The sequence below is a fragment of the Numenius arquata genome, chromosome 2 (genome assembly GCF_964106895.1).
Source record: "Numenius arquata chromosome 2, bNumArq3.hap1.1, whole genome shotgun sequence".
NCBI classification, from domain to species: domain Eukaryota; kingdom Metazoa; phylum Chordata; class Aves; order Charadriiformes; family Scolopacidae; genus Numenius; species Numenius arquata.
Window position 1 is genome coordinate 125,759,144 of NC_133577.1, and position 19,647 is coordinate 125,778,790.

At 40.0% G+C, this 19,647-nt stretch overlaps 1 protein-coding gene across 1 annotated transcript in view; it reads left to right on the forward strand.

Annotated features, from left to right (window-relative positions):
• Positions 1-19,647, forward strand: part of USP6NL (USP6 N-terminal like) — a 95,574-nt gene that overhangs the window by 14,625 nt on the left and 61,302 nt on the right. The window contains exons 2-3 of the mRNA XM_074168305.1: positions 18,165-18,238; positions 19,526-19,608. Coding sequence (XP_074024406.1) covers positions 18,165-18,238; positions 19,526-19,608 — 157 coding nt within the window. The remainder of the gene's footprint in view (positions 1-18,164; positions 18,239-19,525; positions 19,609-19,647) is intronic.

Below are 19,647 nucleotides of genomic sequence, written 5' to 3' on the forward strand. Positions count from 1 at the left end.
CACTAACTTCATTGTGTCCTATTTCTTCTCCATCTTTCTAAGCCTGTGAAGTTGTTTCGCCTCTGTATTCACGGAAAGTAAATTTCCATGAGTTTTCCTTAGGATTTTTATTTTTATTTTTTAATTTTTTTTCATTTCAGCACTATTTATGTATGCAGGGAGATATAAAATGCTGATCTAATGTACAGGTGTGAAGGATGAAAACAGGTGCAAGGCAATGGGAAAATTGGTACTCAAATCTGATGGAATTAGTTGCGTAACAAGTCAGTAAAAACTTAGAGCAGCTCAATAATTATTTCATTTCCTTAATTTAAGTTTTGGTTTGATTATCTGTAGTTTTGTGCATTAAAATACCTGTGATCCACAGTATAGTTTAAAAATCCTTTTCAGTTGGCTTTAAGTCCCTTACCCCTTACTGAATGGTGACTCCTGTGTGCTTTAACTTGATAGCTTATTATATTCTGGCAATTTTGTACATCAGCTGCTTAAAATGCAATTCCCTAAATAAAACGTCACATTTCTCCCCCCGCCCCCTTCTGTATCCTCTTTTTGTATTGTTCACAGTTGTGCTTTTCATTAGGTAAGACTTGTAAATTGTCACTCTTCCACTTTCCTAGTCTCCGAAAGTGTTATATTGCCAGAAAGCAATTATACAGGCCGTTGCCTCTTTACAGTGTGTTGTGTGTCAGGGTACAGGTTGTGGCGTCTCGAGCGAAGCCACAGTGGTTGGACTGTATTTCCATCAGCCCTGAAATGCTGCTGCTGTACCTTTGTGTTATGGCCTTCGCTTGTGTCCACAGCGTCAGGATAGATTTGGACCACTCAAAACCATCGTAGCCTTTTACTACTTTCCCAACAAGGATTTCTGATTTAGTAAAACCTGGTTAGTTGGGTTGCAAATCCATTTGTCTTGGGCCTTTGCTTAAACTCCATGAAGATCCGCCTCTTTATCTGAAAAAAATGTGACTTTGTTTGTGTTGGAGCCTGTGATTCAGTGAAACGCCATCTCGGCTCAATAGCACCTAAAGAATAATGGCTGTTTGTGATAGTGTTTTAATCAGAGAGAGAACTTCCCCCAGGACATGCATCTGACTCATTTTTCAGAGCAACCTGTCAACAATGTGTGTTTGAGATGGCTTGAATGTTACCCTGGGATTAAACAGCCTATTGTACCTCAGGTACAAAGTACTCTCTGATGCTTTTATTTTTCTACGTTTTTATAGCATGTTATCACAATAATGTGAACTGTTGGTCCCAATTGTCAATTTTTAGGTTTGATGTGCTCTTCCAAAACAGCAGGTGTTGGCAAATAAAGAACGTGTGAGTAATTTTATAGCGTTCAGTAGTTATGCCCCTTGTTTTTTCTGTGCCAAGGAAGAAAGTGAGGTAGGGAAGGAGTTAAAAAAAAAAAAAAAGAAAAAGCAAGCAGAGTTTCTAGACTAAATACAGTAAAGCTTGTACTTGTGGCTAACACATTACAGAAGCTGTCATCTGTACTGTGGATTATATTAAAATAAATTTTGAATTGAAAATTCTCTCTCTCCTCTCATCCTTAATGTAGGCTGAGGTCTTTGTAAATTCTTTCAAGAGCTTGCTGTCATAACAAGGAGTTTGCTGTTAAATTAAGCAATTTCCGAAAATATTCTAAAACAGGAGAAACACTTGGTAATTTTCACTCACATTCAGACTTATTTATGTGATGGCAGATGACAACTGTAATTTTGCTGAAGAGGGAAGAGTTGATGAAAAGCTATTGGATTTTCATCAGGTTTGAAGCCACTGGAGTGATAACTCTTAATCCTTCTGAAATGCTGTAACCGAAGCAACGTTTGTTATGTTCAACCTCTTAATTTCTTACCCTGTTGCTAGACCTTTCGGGAATACCTTTGCAGACATGATGCCGTGTTTTACTGCTTTACACTTTCAAGGAGATAATTTGGCTTTGTTTATAGTAACATCAGAAAAGCCAAGTTGGGATTTTAAGTGTACTGAAGTGTGTCTTCACTGGTAAGGTAAGAGGGAACCAAAATTCATTACCAAGATACATTTTTCTCTCTTGAGTTACTTTGGGTTTAACTTCACCCATGAAAATTTCAGACTTGAACTTGCTCAACTTTCATGCAAAGTTGGTGAATTTTATAAAGTGTTGCGCCTCATGAGAAGGTTTCCTGTCTGACCACCGTGGCTGCATCTGTAAGTCAGAAAGGATTTGAAGGCAATTGAGGTACACCAAGTGCTTTGACCAGTAAGTTTTCTATCACCAGCTGCTGGTTGTAGTAGCTCAAAGCTATCTTTTTGTGAGGAGTTGCGTTCTGATGTTTTGTTGATGGCTGGGTAACCAGTCAGCCCAGTCACTTCTGGTCTGTCCCGGCTGCAGACATGAGAACTTCAACCCTCCTTAAAGTGCTGAATATCCTAATTGCCTGTGTAGAAGCCCGGTGCAGACAGTGGGTGGATCTATGTTTAAATCTCAGTGCTTCACTGGCTAGGGACGTGCTGTTCCCCTGGCTCTCTAACAGAGAGGATGGCTGGTGCCTGCCCTTCTTTAGAAGGATTCTGCAGTTACTCTGCTTTTCCCGGCTTACAGGGTGCTTGTTTGCCGGCTGCAGCTCCATTTGACACTTGCTATGGATTTTGATTCTGTAAGAGAGAGGAAATTCACAGAGGCTGAGGGCAATCCGTTTGGGATGAAATAGGTTATTGAGCAGGACTGAAATCCATAAAAGGCTTTATTTGTCTATTATTCTAGAGGTAGCCCTTGTAACTTGGAGTAGGTGTTGCTTAAGTATTGCATCAGTGTTTAGACTAGATGAAGCAGACTTTCTTATGTGTATTGAATTCTGAAATGCTTTTTACCTATTCCGGGTCATTTTCTTCTGAGATACGAGAATCTGTAACAAATGGTCAGGTTTTTCTGGTTTGTTTTTGCTTTTTTAAATTTTATTTTATTTTTTTGATTTAAAAATATAGTGTAATGGTTAAAAAAAAAAAAAAGTGGGCCTTCCTTAGTAGGTTTACTGCATCGACTTCAGCCTTAACAAATACATGGATTTTTTAGCTTGATGCCTGTGCACAAGGCCTAGACTAGAATTAACCTTGTGTTTGTCTTGTAATAGAAACTTCTTAAAGTCTTTGTGGCATGTGCTTGTAGCTCTTCCTCTTGCATCAGTACTGAAATAAAAGTATTGATTTTGAGAGAAGTAGCATTGAAAACTTGGTGGTAGGTTTGTAAGTGTCATTAAGGTACCTCACTGTTTATATTTTCCTCTAAACCAGTAAAAAGAATGTCTTAATGATACATCTGTTAATAGACTGATTACTAAAGTCATTGTTTCTGTGCAACAGCAGAACAAATTAATAATTCTTATCTTAAGTGAACATCAGATATTTGTAAAACATCTTCAGAGTATCCAAAGAATGAGCCAAATGGTTCATCTCGCTGTGATCTCTTACTTGAAGAAGATGAATGACCTCTGTGGAGAATTCTGTTCTGATTAACCCGTGTTATCCTTTTAAAACGAAATAGTCAAACTTTTTAATTTTTGTTTTGTGGTCCTATGCTACTGCAGCGTTGCGTTTGCCTCTCAGTAGGAACGGGATCTCAGCGTTGTCTGTGCTTAACTGGTATCTCCCATCTCCCTGGCAGAGGTTGGGGAAAAGTCCCAGACTTTTTTGCCAGACTGTCCTAAGATTTATGTGTAGATTAAATCTGAAAACTAATTAGGTGTTACATCTAGCAAAAGTTATTTGAAATAAAGATGATGGATATGATGTAGCCAGAAGGTTTATCTTACTGGTATGGTGTTTTTGTGGATAAACAACCACAAAGTTTGAGGGATAGATCCTTTTTTTCTCCCCCCCCCCCCCCCCCCCCCCCCCCCCTTTTTTTTTCTTTGTGTTGTTTTAACCGAACTCTGGAGGAGTTTTATTTTAATAAATGTTTTAGCTGAGGCAAAAAAATTTTTAGTTGTATTTCTAAATACCAGTATGAACATACCCACCAAACTGAAATCAGGTTATGGGCTGTATTGTGGCCGCTCTGCTGCGTTTTCCCTCAGCGTGAGGCTGGGACCCAGAGAACTCAGGGCAGCCTCCGAAGCCCTAGTTCCTGTTCCGCATGGGAAATGCCATGGCTGTTTACTTTGCTTTGTTTACCAGTCCTCAATCAGTGAAACTGAAAACAACAGAACCTTCTCGTCTATCACTAACTTCCTTTTCTCCTACCGAGGATGAAGAAACCGATTTCTTCCCCAGTTTCTGCTGCTGCTCAACAAACTTGTTTACCCTTCATTTCGCTGTCTCTTATTCCTCCAGCCCTCCTTATAATCACTTTATAAACATTAAAAAAAAATAAATCGTTACAGTGCTGCATGACGCTTAAGGTAATTTCAAATGTTCAGAGGGAATTTCAGTCTTCCCCTTCCCCAGCTTCATTACAGTTTTTAATAAAGTGAATGACATATTTTAAGTAGCTGATTACTCAGATTTTTTCAAAGCAACTCTACTCTGTGCTGTGTAGACATGATTGATATTTTAAGCAGGCAGGTATCTAAATTTGCCTTGATGTCTTTTTGCAGTCTTACTAAAACTTATCGTAGAGTCACCAAGAGTAGGTTTAGTGTCATAAGATCTTCTTGGTGCCATTCAGACTTTTCATAGGATTTACTTAGAGGATCCTATTTGTACTTAGGGTATTACTGCAGGTAAAATGTTTATCTGCTGAAAGATGAATAGCTCGGAGACAGAGTAGCTGAAGAAAGCGGTTCAGATACAGTGAACAGAGTTGTAACATGTAACTTGCAGTCTTTTTTTTTTTTTTTTGTGAAAATGCCTTTAATATGTGAAGATTATAATTAAAGTTGAATACGGAAGGGCCTTGCAGCTCCTGTGTAGCTGGTACTGTGACTCCCAATGGTTCCTTCAGTGTATCACTGTAGGTGGAGGGACACCTTAAATCCACGCTGTATGGTACACAAGGTAGAACATGAAGCTTTTCCTCATGTTGAGATGGGATTTCTCATTACTTTGAGGGTGGCAGAGCACTGGAACAGGCTGCCCAGAGAGGTTGTGGAGTCCCCTTCTCTGGAGATACTGAAAACCCGCCTGGATGCGTTCCTGTTCAACTTGCTCTGGGTGACCCTGTTTTGGCAGGGGGGGTTGGACTAGATGATCTCCAAAGGTCCCTTCCAAACACTGCCATTCTGTGATCACAACACCCTGTCCAGGAGCCTATAGTAACTAGTGTAACATGCTTTGGCAGGAATAAATCAAGAAATGCTTTTTCGTCCCGCCAGAACTCTCACAATAACTAAAATTTTATTTTCCTGTTGTGCATCGGGGGAAACCGGGATTAAAACATCGACATAAATCCTGAGGTTTCCGCATGCAGAGGCTGCGCCCAAATAGACAGAGCCCTCACTGGGAGTCTGGGAGGCTCAAGATGAAGAGTTGGCAGAGGGTGGTTTTCTCACGCTTTTGGGAAGGACTAATCCCTGGGTACCTTGTGATGGCTCTTCCAGGAGAAGGCAGAAAAGTAAAAGAGTGGTGTTGTATGTGCAGCTGGTAAGTAGAAGCCAGTACTGTCAGTAACTGCTCATCTGCTGCCTGTTTGCCAACACTTCCTTTTCCGTATCACGCAAGGTCCGTCGAGGTTTCAGCGGCCTCTTGAACTGCGCAAGGGCACAGCATCACCCATTAGGTGACAGCGTGGGGTCACCGGGCTGGTCCAGGGGAGTTTCTTCTTCTTCCTCATGACGCTGGTAAAGTTTTACTCTTACCGCCTTGAGTCACTGCTGGTGCTTTTCTGAGCTGGCTCCCAGCTTTTTAGTCTTATTAACTGACAGAATAACATCTACTACAAAAACAAACCCTCCTTTTCTTCCTGTTTTAATCAGTTAAATTGTCTGTGTAATTAAATGATGAGTTGGACTGTGAGTATGTCAGTTCAAAGGTTGTCTGACTGGAGGAACAAACCTTTATGATTTTACTGGCTAAACTTTTACTTGTGTAACTAGAGAACTTCTGTAACTTTTTCTCCCAGCTCTAGAGAAGAAACGAAACAGCTTCCTCAAAAATGAAGAGCCCCTTTCAAAAACTTCTTGCAGAGTATGCATGAGTGTTGTTTTGGTGATGCTTTAAGCTGGGCATTGATTTGACATCATTAATGCTGAATTTTAAAATATAATTATTGTTTGCTCCATTAATTTTGACTAATACTGAGATAAAAATGGTTAATTAGGAGACAACATAATTAGTGCAGTGTGGCATCTGACTACTTAAATGTTAAGTCTGTTAGTGTGGGAAGCATAACTCTCTTCTTGTGAAATGTTCTGGTTTGTGTCAGAATCTAAAATATTAGAACCATTTTACTGTTTTAATTGATACTGCAAATCTTAGTGCTGTGAAAACATTCATGGTCTACTACTAATGAAGATGTACAGTACAGGAAATGTCAAATTATGTCTCAAATTATGTCAAAATTTCAGGTAATTTTTTTTAAATGTTCTTTTGATTTACCTTGCTGGGAAAAATGATTTTTATAAGTCAGCCTGATGTATGGCATTGGGAAAATGAAGAGGAAATTTATTGCAGAGAACTGTTATGTTCAATCTTGCTGAAAGATGATTTTGCTTGTATGTTTAGTTACCCTGTCATGGGTAAAAGAAGTATGAGTAGCGTCAACGTGCAGAAGGGATATTTTAGTTTTCAAAAGCCTCTGGGGACTGCAGACATAATATACTTTTAAAGTACAAGGGATCAAAAAAAAATGACATTCAGCTAAATTTGCTTATAAAGTCACAACCTGCAAGGGTGCTAGTGTGGAAAGGACGGCTTGACTTACATTAACTTGAGGGTAAAATTCCTGAAATATTCCTGCTTTCTATCTGCAAATGCTGTTTCTGTGCTCAAGTGTCTGATCTTACCATGTAATACAGCAGTTGATTTGCAGCATATTTTATTAAGACATTAATTATAAAGGCTAGTACTGGGAAAGGTCATAGATTTCAAGGGGAGTGTGGGAGTAATACTCATGGGCTGTAGATGAACCAGATTACATGTTACAGCGGGATCAGTTCTAGCCACAATAGGAGTTCCAGGAAATTTAATCTTTGGTGCAAGACTGTAAGATGATTTCCATGTAGTAAAAAACCTCCTGTGTTTTTTCCATGAAGGCTCTGTCTTTGTTGTTTCTTTGCTGCTGGGTTTTAACGTGTTGCAGAAACAAGGCTCCCTCTATCTCCTTGAACAGCGAGAATGCAAATCTGCTCCGATCACCACTTCAACAGCTGTTGGTAGGGCTGACATTGCTTAACTCAGCATAGTGTTTCCATCTCCTTAAAGATGAAATATATAGGTGAATGACCACTTCGTAATGGTCATAATGCTGCCCTTTCATAGCAGTGAGGAAAGAAAAAAATAGTAATAAATTAGTGAAAAGGCCAGGTGCCAACTACACCCTTGGGAAGGAGGAGAACAAAGGATGACTTAAGCTTAGACATAAGACATTAGCTGGCTGTTGCACAAGTCAGACCAGTCTTTACATACTGGCAAGCCCCAAATTATATCCAGCCCCAATCTTTATATTTAAGTCTATGAAGAGCGTCTGTAAATGTTTTGGGTTGTGGTGACAGAATCCTGGGCAGGAGAGTGGGTTGTGTACTGGCTTTTTTTTTTTTTTTTTTTCTTTCAAGAAACGAGCATTGTTCAAAATCGGGCTTACTCTTTTCAGTGTAGCTTGTCACAAATTAGCAATTATGGTTTCTTCTGGCTTTGCAACTGATTATGTTAACCTTCAGCAAATTAATTATCTTCTGGCTCATGACTGCACACACACCACTTTGTAAAATGGAATTACAGTAGAACCCTGCCAGTTCTCGTCGCTCCACTTTGTAACCCTTGTAGTAACATTCACGAGGCTTAATAGTGAGGTGATGACACGAGCATTCAAACTGGAGCTTCCAGCTGGGTTAGTTGTAGGCAGAGCTGATGGAGAAGATTTCATTTTAAGGTGTATTTTTTTATGTAAAACACACATAAAAAAAAATTGCAGATTAAGACTAAGTGGCCAAGTTGTGTTTTATTAGATTATGTTCTTTTTCTGTTTTATTGCTGATTTATTCTGAGTGGTGTTCTTTCAGTGCTCTATTAAGTAATATGCATTAGCAAGGCTGTCATAGACATATTGCAATAAGTGATTAATATTAGTAGAGTTTCTGTAAGTCCTTTAGTCATTGCATCTTAAAAGTGAGGTAGTAAGAGTAGTTGATTTAAATTCTTTGCAATGTATATTAGACTCCTATAATTCTAATTTCAAGTTTTGACACAGGCTTCCTCTGTGGAATATTGCTTAGCAGGGCTGCTTTGGATTCCCTGCTCTTGCTTTGAGCCCTTTGGGAATTGTTTTAAAATTGCTTTGAGATAGCTTTTAGTAGCAGTTAATTCTACTAATTTCCAAAGTGGCCATTTTCCATTGGTGACTGCGGCGTCTCACTGGATGCTGCAGAACCGCGAATATTCTGCTGTAGTGAAACTTGATTTGCCATTAAGATGAGAGTTCAATCGTATTTCTTCAGGCAAGTTAAAACCTTACTTTCGTAGCTCCCACCCTTTACTCCTCAGGCTGTAAAGTTACAATAGGTCCTGCTCTGAAGAAATAATGGTTACTAAGGTGGGGAAGGGTGCATGTGTTTTGCTGTTGGAATGGTTTGTTTGTTTTGGTGCAGAGTGTAGTGGAATATTGATTTCACAGATAGTTTTACACCAACTTTAGCTTTTTTTTTTTCCTTCTGAATAGAGAAAAATTTCAATTAATTCAAAAGTTTCCCTTTTCTCTATGTAAGTCTGAAAGGCCCACAAAAATAGATATATTAAACTTGAAAACCCATTAAAGATATGAATCAGTGTCATATAGCCCTTAACTTATGGCTGCCTGAAGGCAGCGTGTGACAGAAGAGTCCCAGTGATGCTTTTTTAAAAAGTTGTTTTCAGGTGGTGAAGGTATCTGTTGAGAGAGTTAACCTGGAACGAGTGCTCGTGTTCATGGTCTGTGCGTTCTTTTCATCTTCTCCACAAATATACTCTTGGGTAAGGGAACAGAAAGTAGTTGGTTTTACAAAACCAGATCAGTAGCTCTATTATGAGGAAAATGGATGATGATTTGTCCAGCTTAGGAGTCCTCAACACAGGAAGGACATGGACCTGCTGGAACGGGTCCAGAGGAGGGCCACAAAGATGATCAGAGGGATGGAGCACCTCCCCTATGAAGACAGGCTGAGAGAGCTGGGGTTGTTCAGCCTGGAGAAGAGAAGGCTCTGGGGACAACTTATAATGGCCTGCCAGTACCTGAAGGGGGCCTACAGGAAAGATGGGGAGGGACTCTTTGTCAGGGAGTGTAGTGATTAGACAAGGGGTAATGGTTTTAAACTGAAAGAGGAGAGATTTAGATTACATACTAGAAAGAAATTCTTTCCTGTGGTGAGACACTGGCACAGGTTGCCCAGAGAAGTTGTGGATGCCCCATCCCTGGAGGTGTTCAAGGCCAGGCTGGATGGGGCTTTGAGCAACCTGGTCTGGTGGGAGATGTCCCTGCCCATGGCAGGGGGGTTGGAACTTGATGATCTTTAAGGTCCCTTCCAACTCTAACCATTCTATGATTCTATGATTTTTGTATAGCGAGGAGGTTACTGCTGTGTGCGTACGAATGTTAGCTGTAAGAAAATTCCACTTTCGAGGGAAACATGCCCGGTGGTGGATATCACACTAGCTCAGTCTAAATCATACTGAATTCATAGACTAAACTATTGACACCTGGGTTTGGGCAGGATCCATGAGTAGGAATCAGTGGTAAGGACAAAGGAGCTGCTGCTCGTTTCCAGGCTTGGTGCTCTGCCAGGCGATACAGGGAGGAAGATTAAAACAATTGAAGGAACTTTTTCTTTTTCTTCCAGTCCTTAGGGAAAAAAAGTATAGTCCAACACACTTGATCAGATCTCCTGTTCCTGGCGTTTTAATACTTTTCAGGGTGCAAGGAAACCACAGAATGATTGAGATTGGAAGTGACCTCTGGAGGTCATCTGGTCCAACTCCCCTCCTGGAGCAGGACCACGCAGAGCTGGTTGCCCAGGACCATGTCTATATGGCTTATGAATATCTCCAAGCAAGGAGACTCCACAACCTCCCTTGGTTACCTGTGCCAGTGCTCAATCACCCTCACAGTGACAAACTCTTTCCTGATGTTCAGAGGGAACCTCCTGCATTTCAGTTTGTGCCCATTGCCACTGGTCCCGTTACTGGGCACTGCTGAAAAGAGCCTGTCTCTGTCCTCTTTATACCCTCCATTCAGGTACCTCTGTCTATTGATGAGATCCTCCTGAGCCTTCTCTTCTCCAGGCTGACCGGTTTCACTGATGGTCTTCCTGTTGCCTTCACAAAAGAGCTGGAAGCCCACACGAGTCTCCCAAGCCAGGGCTGGCAGCGTGTCTGCTCTGACCTGCTGAGGTTCAGAGATGGAATTGGCTGGCTTCTGGCTGTAAGCATCACAGAGCAGCTGGCGTTTTGCTTGAGAGAGCATGTGTAAGGACTCAGATCTGTGCAGGAGAATGGCTTGATGTGTGTGTCCTTGAATATTTGACAGGGAGATCTGGTTTCCAAGTTTTGAGGATGCTGACTGTATACCAGCTTTCAAAAAAGCAGATGAATTCTATCAACATTAAATCTTGAGCTTTTATATTTTCAGCAGTGAAAACATTCTTGTCAATTCCTGACATCCTAGGTATTTCAGATTACCAAGATATCCTGAACAATAAAGGAGTTTTAAGTAGAAAATATGTAAAATCTCCATCTTGTAAGTAAGGAATGCCAGACAGTTGCAGAAATCTAATTTTTAGAGTTATTTCTTAAGTAATAAGCCAGAAACAGGGTACTTGAAGCCCCATTTCTTAGTAAGTCCTTTAAACAAGATGCTTTTCATGCAGCACTTGGTAAATACCAGTAAGAATTCTTACCCAAGAGCCTAACAGTGATGTGTTACAGGAGCCGTGTCCTCTGAGGCTGTTTGTTCAAATCCTCTTGTTTATTATGAGCTGGAACGCGGGGCTGCGGGCCGCAGTGGAGGACAGTAGCCTGGTGCCTGCGTGACACTTGGTATTAACAAACGGCATCTTTGTTTGAGAATCTGCAGCTCCTGTAACTGCAGAGGGGCCCTGCGTTGGAAAAGAAGGAGCACGTGTCGTGTGGCTTGGTTGTGTGGAGCAAACGCTGCAAGTGGAGGAGGAGAACTTTTCCCCCATTCATTTTTGATTAAACTGATTTAGAACATGGTCTAGGAACAAACAGATTTACTCCATGAAGACTAAAACAGAGTTTTACAAGGACCGGGCAGAAAATCTCAATCTAAAGTCTGGTAAAATGTCATTTCATTTTATGGACTGGTCTTTAATTGTTTATATCATGTGCTGTTTTATTTCTCATTTTGAATTAGTGATAACTCTGGGTTTTAAATACTTAATACTAATAAGGTAGATAATTATGTTTAATGGTGGAAGAAACGTAGCTCAGTTAACTGCTGGAAATACTGCTTTTCCTCAGGAAGTATTGCTGTGTAAAAGGTTTGCTTTTCTAACTGTAACTATTTCACTTTTATGTTAAAAGTTCTCTCTGCATGAAGCGGAAAATAAAATATAATAAATGACGCTTAATCTTTTCTGTTCAGAGCAGGTTTAGTATCTACGTGCAGGTACTTACCAAGATTTTTCTTTCTGAACATTGGCTGCCCACAACAAAATACTATTAAGTGTACGTCAAGGCTTTTATTTCATTGTTTGTGGGAGCGCACTGGAAGGAAAATAAAGAGCCTGGGTATTAAAGGGACTTTCTGATATGACCAGAGACTTACGAAATGTTTTGTTTATTACTCTGATATGTGCTTTGAAATGAGTCGATGAGCAGCAGCTGGTGGTAGTGCCTGCAGACAGGAATTCGTGCCAGTGCAGCTCTTTGTGCAGTGGGATGCGTAATGTGCAAACAAGCAAGAATTTGAGTGAAGTAATGGAAAACAAATTAGCATGTTCCAAGTCTTCTGGGGTTTTTAGACTGCTCCACAGTTGAGGAGGGACTGGTGATAGGTCAAAGAATGAAAAAGGGAGAAATCTCCTTTTCAGAATTTGGGGTAAGGTTACACAGGATGCTATGGATAAACTCATCTTCATCCACAGGGAAAGAGGCATTACTTAAATTTATGGCATGTCTGTAAGAAGCAATTTATTATGCTGCTGATAATACATAAGCACTCTAATGTACCTTGTACCTACACACTCCTTTGAGACGTATAAAGAACATGCTTAGTTTCTTGTAGTACTCACTTTGTGCTGCCTCGAGGAGGGAGCTAGTCCTTGGCTGTTACCTTTACCGGGTGAGGTGCTGTATTTCACTGGGTGTTTTTGGGCTGTTTCAGGGAGAATCTCACTAGTGAGAGTGGTGTTTGAGACACTCCAAAGATCATTCCCATAAATTGCTTGATGACTTTTGCATGGGCTAGAGATGCACGCTCAGTGGATTGTGGATGAAAATGACTTTTCAAAAATGCTGTGCCTTACTGTTTTGCAGTGCTGTAGCTGAACAGGATTAGAAGCCAAGCAGGATTAGGCAAATGGAGTTCAAACTACAGGTACTTAGTAGACCTCAAAGAGCAGAAGCTTTTCTTCTTGTGGGAAAGACCAGCATTTTACTATTTTACTGTCTTCTGGCAATTCCTCACTCAGGAGCAGCTCAGTTGCATCAGGTTGTGCGATGAAAACCAGGTGTAAGGAGGGGCTGTTTGTGTTGCAGTCACTTCTCACCAGGCGCAGCTGAGCTGCTGCCAGGCTGTCACAGGCCGTTTGGCTGCTCCTTGGTCACTGGAAACACAAGGGATGATGCTGCCTGTTCCTTCTCATTTGTTTTGAAGAACGGAGTTACTGCTGAGGCTGCAAGAAGGATCCTCAGCGTTTTGCTTGGTAAATTAAATTGGTAAAAATGTATTTTTGTAATAATGTTATTTCTTCCTTTTTTTTCCCCTTCCTCCCTCTTCCCTCTTAAAAAATTGTGTTTTAGGTGAGTGATAGGGACACCTTGGAACAAAGGTTCTGTGGAGTCTGTAGATGGCTACATCTACAGCTACCGTCTATCCCTGTGAAACAGAAGGGAGAAGATGGCACCAAAGCAAGAGTAAGGCAGGATTATTTCTTTCTGAGTTGGATCAGATCTGTCGTACTGTAGCTTTCTACCAGTACCTGGTTTCTTGCAAAAATTTATATCCTTGAGAAAAGTTTACCAATAGGCAGAATTTCATTTTTCCATGTTTGTAGGGTACATCCTTATTTTCTCTTAAGTAGCGTTTATTTTCACTTGGATCTGTTGTTTTGCTGTTAAATACGTCACTTATGGCAGTTGGTCCATTCAATTAGTCTTATATTCCTTGTAGAACAGAACATTATATATTTTTTTCTTTGTGTTATGTCTATTAATATTATTAGGTCTTCCTCACTTAAATTTACAGCACTTGCCTTTTTTCCTTAGGATTGGAAGAATCTTGAATTATGGAAAAGTGAACTGTTCTCCCCAATATTCCTTGCAAGCTGCAAGATACTTAGAATCGCATCTGCTTGGTAGCAACTGGGAGCTTCCAGTTAGTTCCTAAGTTTTTGTAAGAAACCTGTTTGTTGTCAGTTCAAGGAATTTATTTTAATTTAGGGGGATGTTTTTCGATTTTTATATCAATTGACTGAACCGGACAGGGGTTTTGAAATTAGGAAAAAAATCCACAACCCTTTAGCTTTAAAAATGTGGGGTTTCATTTTAAATGGGATTATGATGCACGCAGAGACCACCTAATAGTGGATAGCACCCAGAATTAACCTGTGAATTTGTTGCTAAGTAATGCTGGCATCTCCAGATCACTTCTTTCCTCTCTCATAAAATAAGCACTGGAGACTAATTAGATTGTGTCCTTGTGTAGGACTAGTTTAATTTTTTGCCTGTGCCACTTACATTTCTTACGTACCGTCACTGATTTCTGTTCCTGAAGAAGTTGTGTCTTTTTCAATTCTCTGATAATTGGTGAGGTAAAGAGACGCTCTGATAAGAGTGACAAGGGAAGAAAACATGTTCTGATGCTCGGCAATGCTTTCCTCTGGCTTCGTAGGGCTGTTGGCCGTCCCCAGGTGTCTTAATTCATCAGGTCTGACTCTTTAGCAGTTATAAATCAGCCAGTTGCAAAATGAGACCAGTTCTGGTCCCATCCTTAAGTACCCTTTCAAAGTTTAAATCCAGCCATTTTCTAGTCATCTCGGGATCACTGACAAGTAAGATCCTCTGATTTCCAAGTGTAGCAGAAAAGCAATAGTCTGGCTGTTATGTCTCACGTCATCACAGATTGGGATTTTCTGTTTGATTTTCTGACTGTAATGAAGCTACAGTTCCTGTGCGTGCTGCTCTTTGAAACTTGTAAGTTTGTAATATTTGTAAATGCAGAAAACGCGTCAGTATAATGAGGGTAAAATAGTCTCAAATGGGGAGTGTTTTTAGTATCAGGCCAAATGTTCAGAAAATTTTGGTCCTGGCCTTTTTCGTTTGTGCTTTATCTTTTTCAAAACCTAGATGTGTGACATTGCTGCTTGGCAGGATTTTTGCTTGGCAGGATCTTGTTACCTTATAAACCTGACCAATTTTGGGGGGGCTTATATGCACTGTTTAGTATGTTGTCATTGGGAAATTTTATCACCATTGATTATGTGTTCTTTTTTTGTTGTTTATGATTTTTTCAGTCATTGATAATATTTCCTCAATTTTTTAGTCAAAATCAATTCTCTGTACTAGTTAATTGGCTATATGGTAATGTCAGGCCCATCTGAGATTGCATTGTTTCTGGTGTAATGTGGTATTGACCGCCTGTAATGCTAACTTTTAATTAGAAAAGGTAATCATACTTGTTTCACATCTTTAACTGCTTTCAGTGAGATAAGGCTTACTGAATAAAATTGTTAAGACTTTAGAATACCAGACACTGTCTTTAATTTCGTAGTGATGTAGTGATGTATTTTTGTGCCTAGGAAGATATTTCATGAAGAATTTTTCTTGTTCCTATATTTAGCTTTTACTTTATCAGGAATCATTGTGTAATTTCTGACTTGGAGATATTTAAATAATTCCTCTCATAAGAAAACTCATATTTTATGCTTATCTCCTGAAATATAACCTCTTGTCCCCATCTCAAGCTGTTTTCTGGGTTTTCAGTATGGATGGATTAACGTAACATTAAACTATCTCAGTGCAGCTAGAAGGTTAAGATGATTCTGGCAGAAAGTAGAGAGGATTACTTTAAAGGCAATGAATATGATAATTTCCACACTAAATGTAATTGAATTGTCATGAGGCACATGCCAAACTTTGATTCACGTGTTACGTATGCATAGGCGAGGAAGGTAAGCCACGGCCACCTCTTCAGCAGAAATCAGGACTCGGTTTCTGGTGCAAATACAGTTTTGCGTTGTTTTAAGCCAAAGTTTAAACTTTTGTTTCAGCTCAGTCCTTCTGAGTATATTTTTAAATACTAGTAGTAATCTGTTTTTTAAGTCTCTTGATAAAAAAATGTATTGACTACTTACTGCTTCAGTGTATTGTCTGCTATGTATTACAATATTGACTACTTACTGTTCAGCCACACTTTCTCAGATCAAATCTAATCTCCCTCTTACTGGGAAAACGTGGTGGGATTTTTTTTCCCCATTTCTTGAAGACCAGCAGCAATCGTGCTTTAAACAAGTAAGCTTTTCCCCCACGTCTGTCCATTGCAGAAGTGGAGATTAGGACTGTTCAGTACTTGAATTCTCTGAAGGAATGTCAGCTCTTTAAGCGAGCATAATGTTTACTTTTTAAAAACCCATAATTGACCCTTTGTAAAGACTTACTCTAAGCATAGATCTTTCTGTCTCTTCAGTTATGGTTCCTTTAGCTTCTGACTTTGAAAGTAATGCCGAGCTTCGTGTGCTACTTTGTCAGTGTAGATTTGGTAGCTTCTGTGGACATTGTCAGTTTAGGATGCGTAGTATGTCAACTGGTAAAGGATAAAAACCGGATTGTTATAATTGAGTGCATTCAAGCACTATATATTCCCCAACACAGTCACACAGAGTTCAGGCTGTGTGGTGACGGTGCTGGGAGGGGATCTAGAAGGATGCTGTGGTTGGCCTGTAAGAGTTGCATCTTGGTCAGCGTTCACGTAAGTAACTGGGGTGACAGAGTTCTTTAATCGTTATAAAACTGTGTCAGAGACAAACAAACTGGAAACTGAAGTGCTTTGTGTCTTGTGGTCCTCTGTAAGCTTGGGAATAAAGGTACATCCAGCACCTGAAGGAGCAGGAGGAACAGGACAGGGCTTGGACAACACTAAAGGCTGAGCAATGTGAAATGAGTCTACTTCCTTCTCACCCTACAGGGAGGAAATTCTTTATCAGTGTTGTGGCACAGAGATGCGTAACTTCCTAATATAACACATGTAATTCTGAATTATTATTTTTTCCCCTCCCTCAATTGCGTAAATACGTGTGTGCTGGTTCTGGTGCACACTGGAAAAAATGACAGAGCTCGATGTCCTCGCTAATAAGTGGGAGTAATATGATTAGCAAATGGTGGTGATAAGCAGAAGGGAGTCAGAGTGAGAAGAACAAAGTGTAACTTCTGGAGATCATAAGTAGAAGCTTTAAAGAAGCAGTCTCAGACTTTCCATCATGGGAAGTTTGGGACAAGCATCACCATTGCCCAAATGCTGGTGCTTGTGTCCATGTCGGGGCACCCTGAGGTTCTCTCTGCGCTCCCCTAAAGAATCTTCAGGTGAAAACATGCAGAAACCACACTGAATCTCTAACAGGTGGCTTTGAAGGCCACCTCGGCACAACTTCTTGTATAAATATCTGAGAAATAGCTAGGTAAATTTTATTAAAGAAATACTTGGTTTGACCAAATAAATGTGTTAATAATTTCATATGATAGAAAACTGTAATATCTCATCTGTTTTTTTTTTTTTCATGGCCCAGATGGCTGATATGTACAATTCCTGAAGTTCATTATGTTACCATGAACTAAATAGTGAAGAAAATCCACATGCCTGGAGTTATTTTTATAACAGCATGTGCTTGGAAACTATTTCAAACCTTTCCAAAGCTTTGCCTCATTTAGAGTTCATTGCGTTTTAATAATCGAAACAAATCAACTCTTGAATCTTTCACAAACTTATCATTGATTGAAACTGCTTTGCCTCATTGGTTTGAAATCGTAATCACATTTGGGATATTGAAGTGCATCATGTTGTTGAATATTCCAAGCAGCATATTTCTTACTTTTCCTTTCCTGGTGCCGCCTTTACGTTCCTGTCTGTGTTCTAGAGGTGGTTTCTGCTAAGGGAGGAACGCCAAGGAACCTCATTCAGTTACACATGTGGGTCTACTTCACTTTCCCTCCATCAAACTTGATTTATCTAAACTTTAGCTCTACTGCTGTAGTGAACTCTGCTGGTGTCCAGTGCATACCCACACATCCCTTTTGTCTTGCTTGTCAGCCTTCCCGTTGTCATGTCCTTATGCTTATCCCACCTCTGGTTTGCCCGACTTGCGGTTCTGATGCTGTAACGATTTCCCTCCCTGTTTTCTGAGAAATAAGTCTCAGGCAGTTCCTCAGATGAAGTCGTGCAGTGTTTCTTCAGCATTCATCAGTATTCTAATCCCTCTACAAATCCTGGAAATGGTTCATGCTTTTGTTTTAAACCGCTGGTGTATGTTTAGGCTTTTTTGGACTATGTGAATGTTTGTGGAATTAGCAACTAGTAGCTTTTACTACTTTCAGTTAGTGGATTGTAGGGTGTTATTTTTTTTAACTTCATTTACTATCTGCTTTGATGGAAAACTGGGAACATTCTACACTCAGCAGTTCGGATACCATCCAATAATTGTATTTTACTCTGAACAGTATTCAAGACGTGCGCCAAGGTCATATTTTGCTTTGATACAATTGTTTTGGCATTTCTCCATCCAAGTAGTTTCTCTGAAGTAGAAATTTATTTTCCAAGTATTTAGCTGCAATTTTTTGCTCACAAGGGAGAGAATTTGTAACTGTGTTACTTTAATTCTCTACAGGTGCAGATGCCGAGCAGGATGCTGCTATCAAACTTGCCCAAGAGCGAGCAGAGATAGTTGCCAAGTATGACAGAGTAAGTGAACTTGATAATAATTTTCAAGACGTTTTATAATTAATCCTAGTAATATGTCTGTTTAAAAAAATGAATCATGGTTGCCACTAGCTTTTGTTTCAAGTGCTCTCTGTAGTACTAATCTGCTGGTTTCACGATACACTGGCCTCTGGGTGAATTAAATTCTCCCTCCACGGGGGATATTCTGGATGATGACTCAGTCAACTCATTTTTCAGGTGCGTGGCGAGTTGCTTTGGGACTAATTTAAGGTAGTGTAATGTATTAGGAGTAATGAAACCAGGGTGTTTCAGGAGGCTCAGTATATCTATGAGATCAGATGAACTCTTACTTGACTTTTAATTTAATTTTTGGTTATGGTAATAGAAACATTTAACTCATTACAGAGAACTTAAAAGATGAGTGAACTGCATTGTTTGTCAGATTGCTGTGAGGAACTGAAGAAATACACCAGTCATACCTTTTTTTCTCTTGAACCACTTGTCAAGTAAAAGCCTGGCACAGGCTGTGCTTAGAATGCCTACACTGTATTCACATATACTTGTAACGCTTATGGATTTTAGAAGTGTCATTGGAGTACTGGGCAATCGACTTGTTTGTAGAGTTCATGAAACGTTGTACATGCTATACTTAGTGGTGGTTTGCACAGTGGGCACTTAAGTGGTTTTTTTTAAATAAATAAAACACAGAAAGGCACGTGGTTTGTGTTCTGAGTGGTGGCCTCTCTTCACACCCAGTAACCTGCGCATAGCCCATACCAGAAGAATATATAGCTGAAATATACTTAAATTTCTGCAAGTCTTAGGAAAATTGGCAATTGGAATAGAAGAGGGGAACATGAATGAGTGCTTCGTCGAGGGGAAAACTCAGTGCTGCGTTCAGTTTGACAACTGCTGGAAGTCAGTATGGGTGTGAGCTCGAGTGCCTGCAGCATGTGCTGTTGCCAGGTGCTGGTTCAGGAAAGATGGACTTTATGGAAATAAAACAAGTAGAGTGCCCTGTGTGGGAACCTTGATGGGCTGTTGAGGAGATTAACAACAGATGTGAGATTATGACGAGTCTGTGATTGACATTTATTCTGTGTATAGCAGTGACCAAAAGAGGTTTCCTATGATGAAAATACTGTTTGTAGGGGCTGGAAGACCCCTTCTCTACCTCCTTGCCCTCCTCTACCCTGCTGCCGGTGTGTCCCAAAGACTATGCTTTGAGTGATTGAATCCCATTTTTTATGTCTTAATTTATTGTGTCATAAAACTTCATTTGGCTCTTTTTTCTTTCCTTCCCTTTAGGGACGGGAGGGGGCGCAGATTGAACCATGGGAAGATGCTGACTATCGTCTTTACAAAGTCACAGACAGATTTGGGTTTCTACAGTAAGTAGCAAGCTTGACAAGAAAATAATATCAAGACTT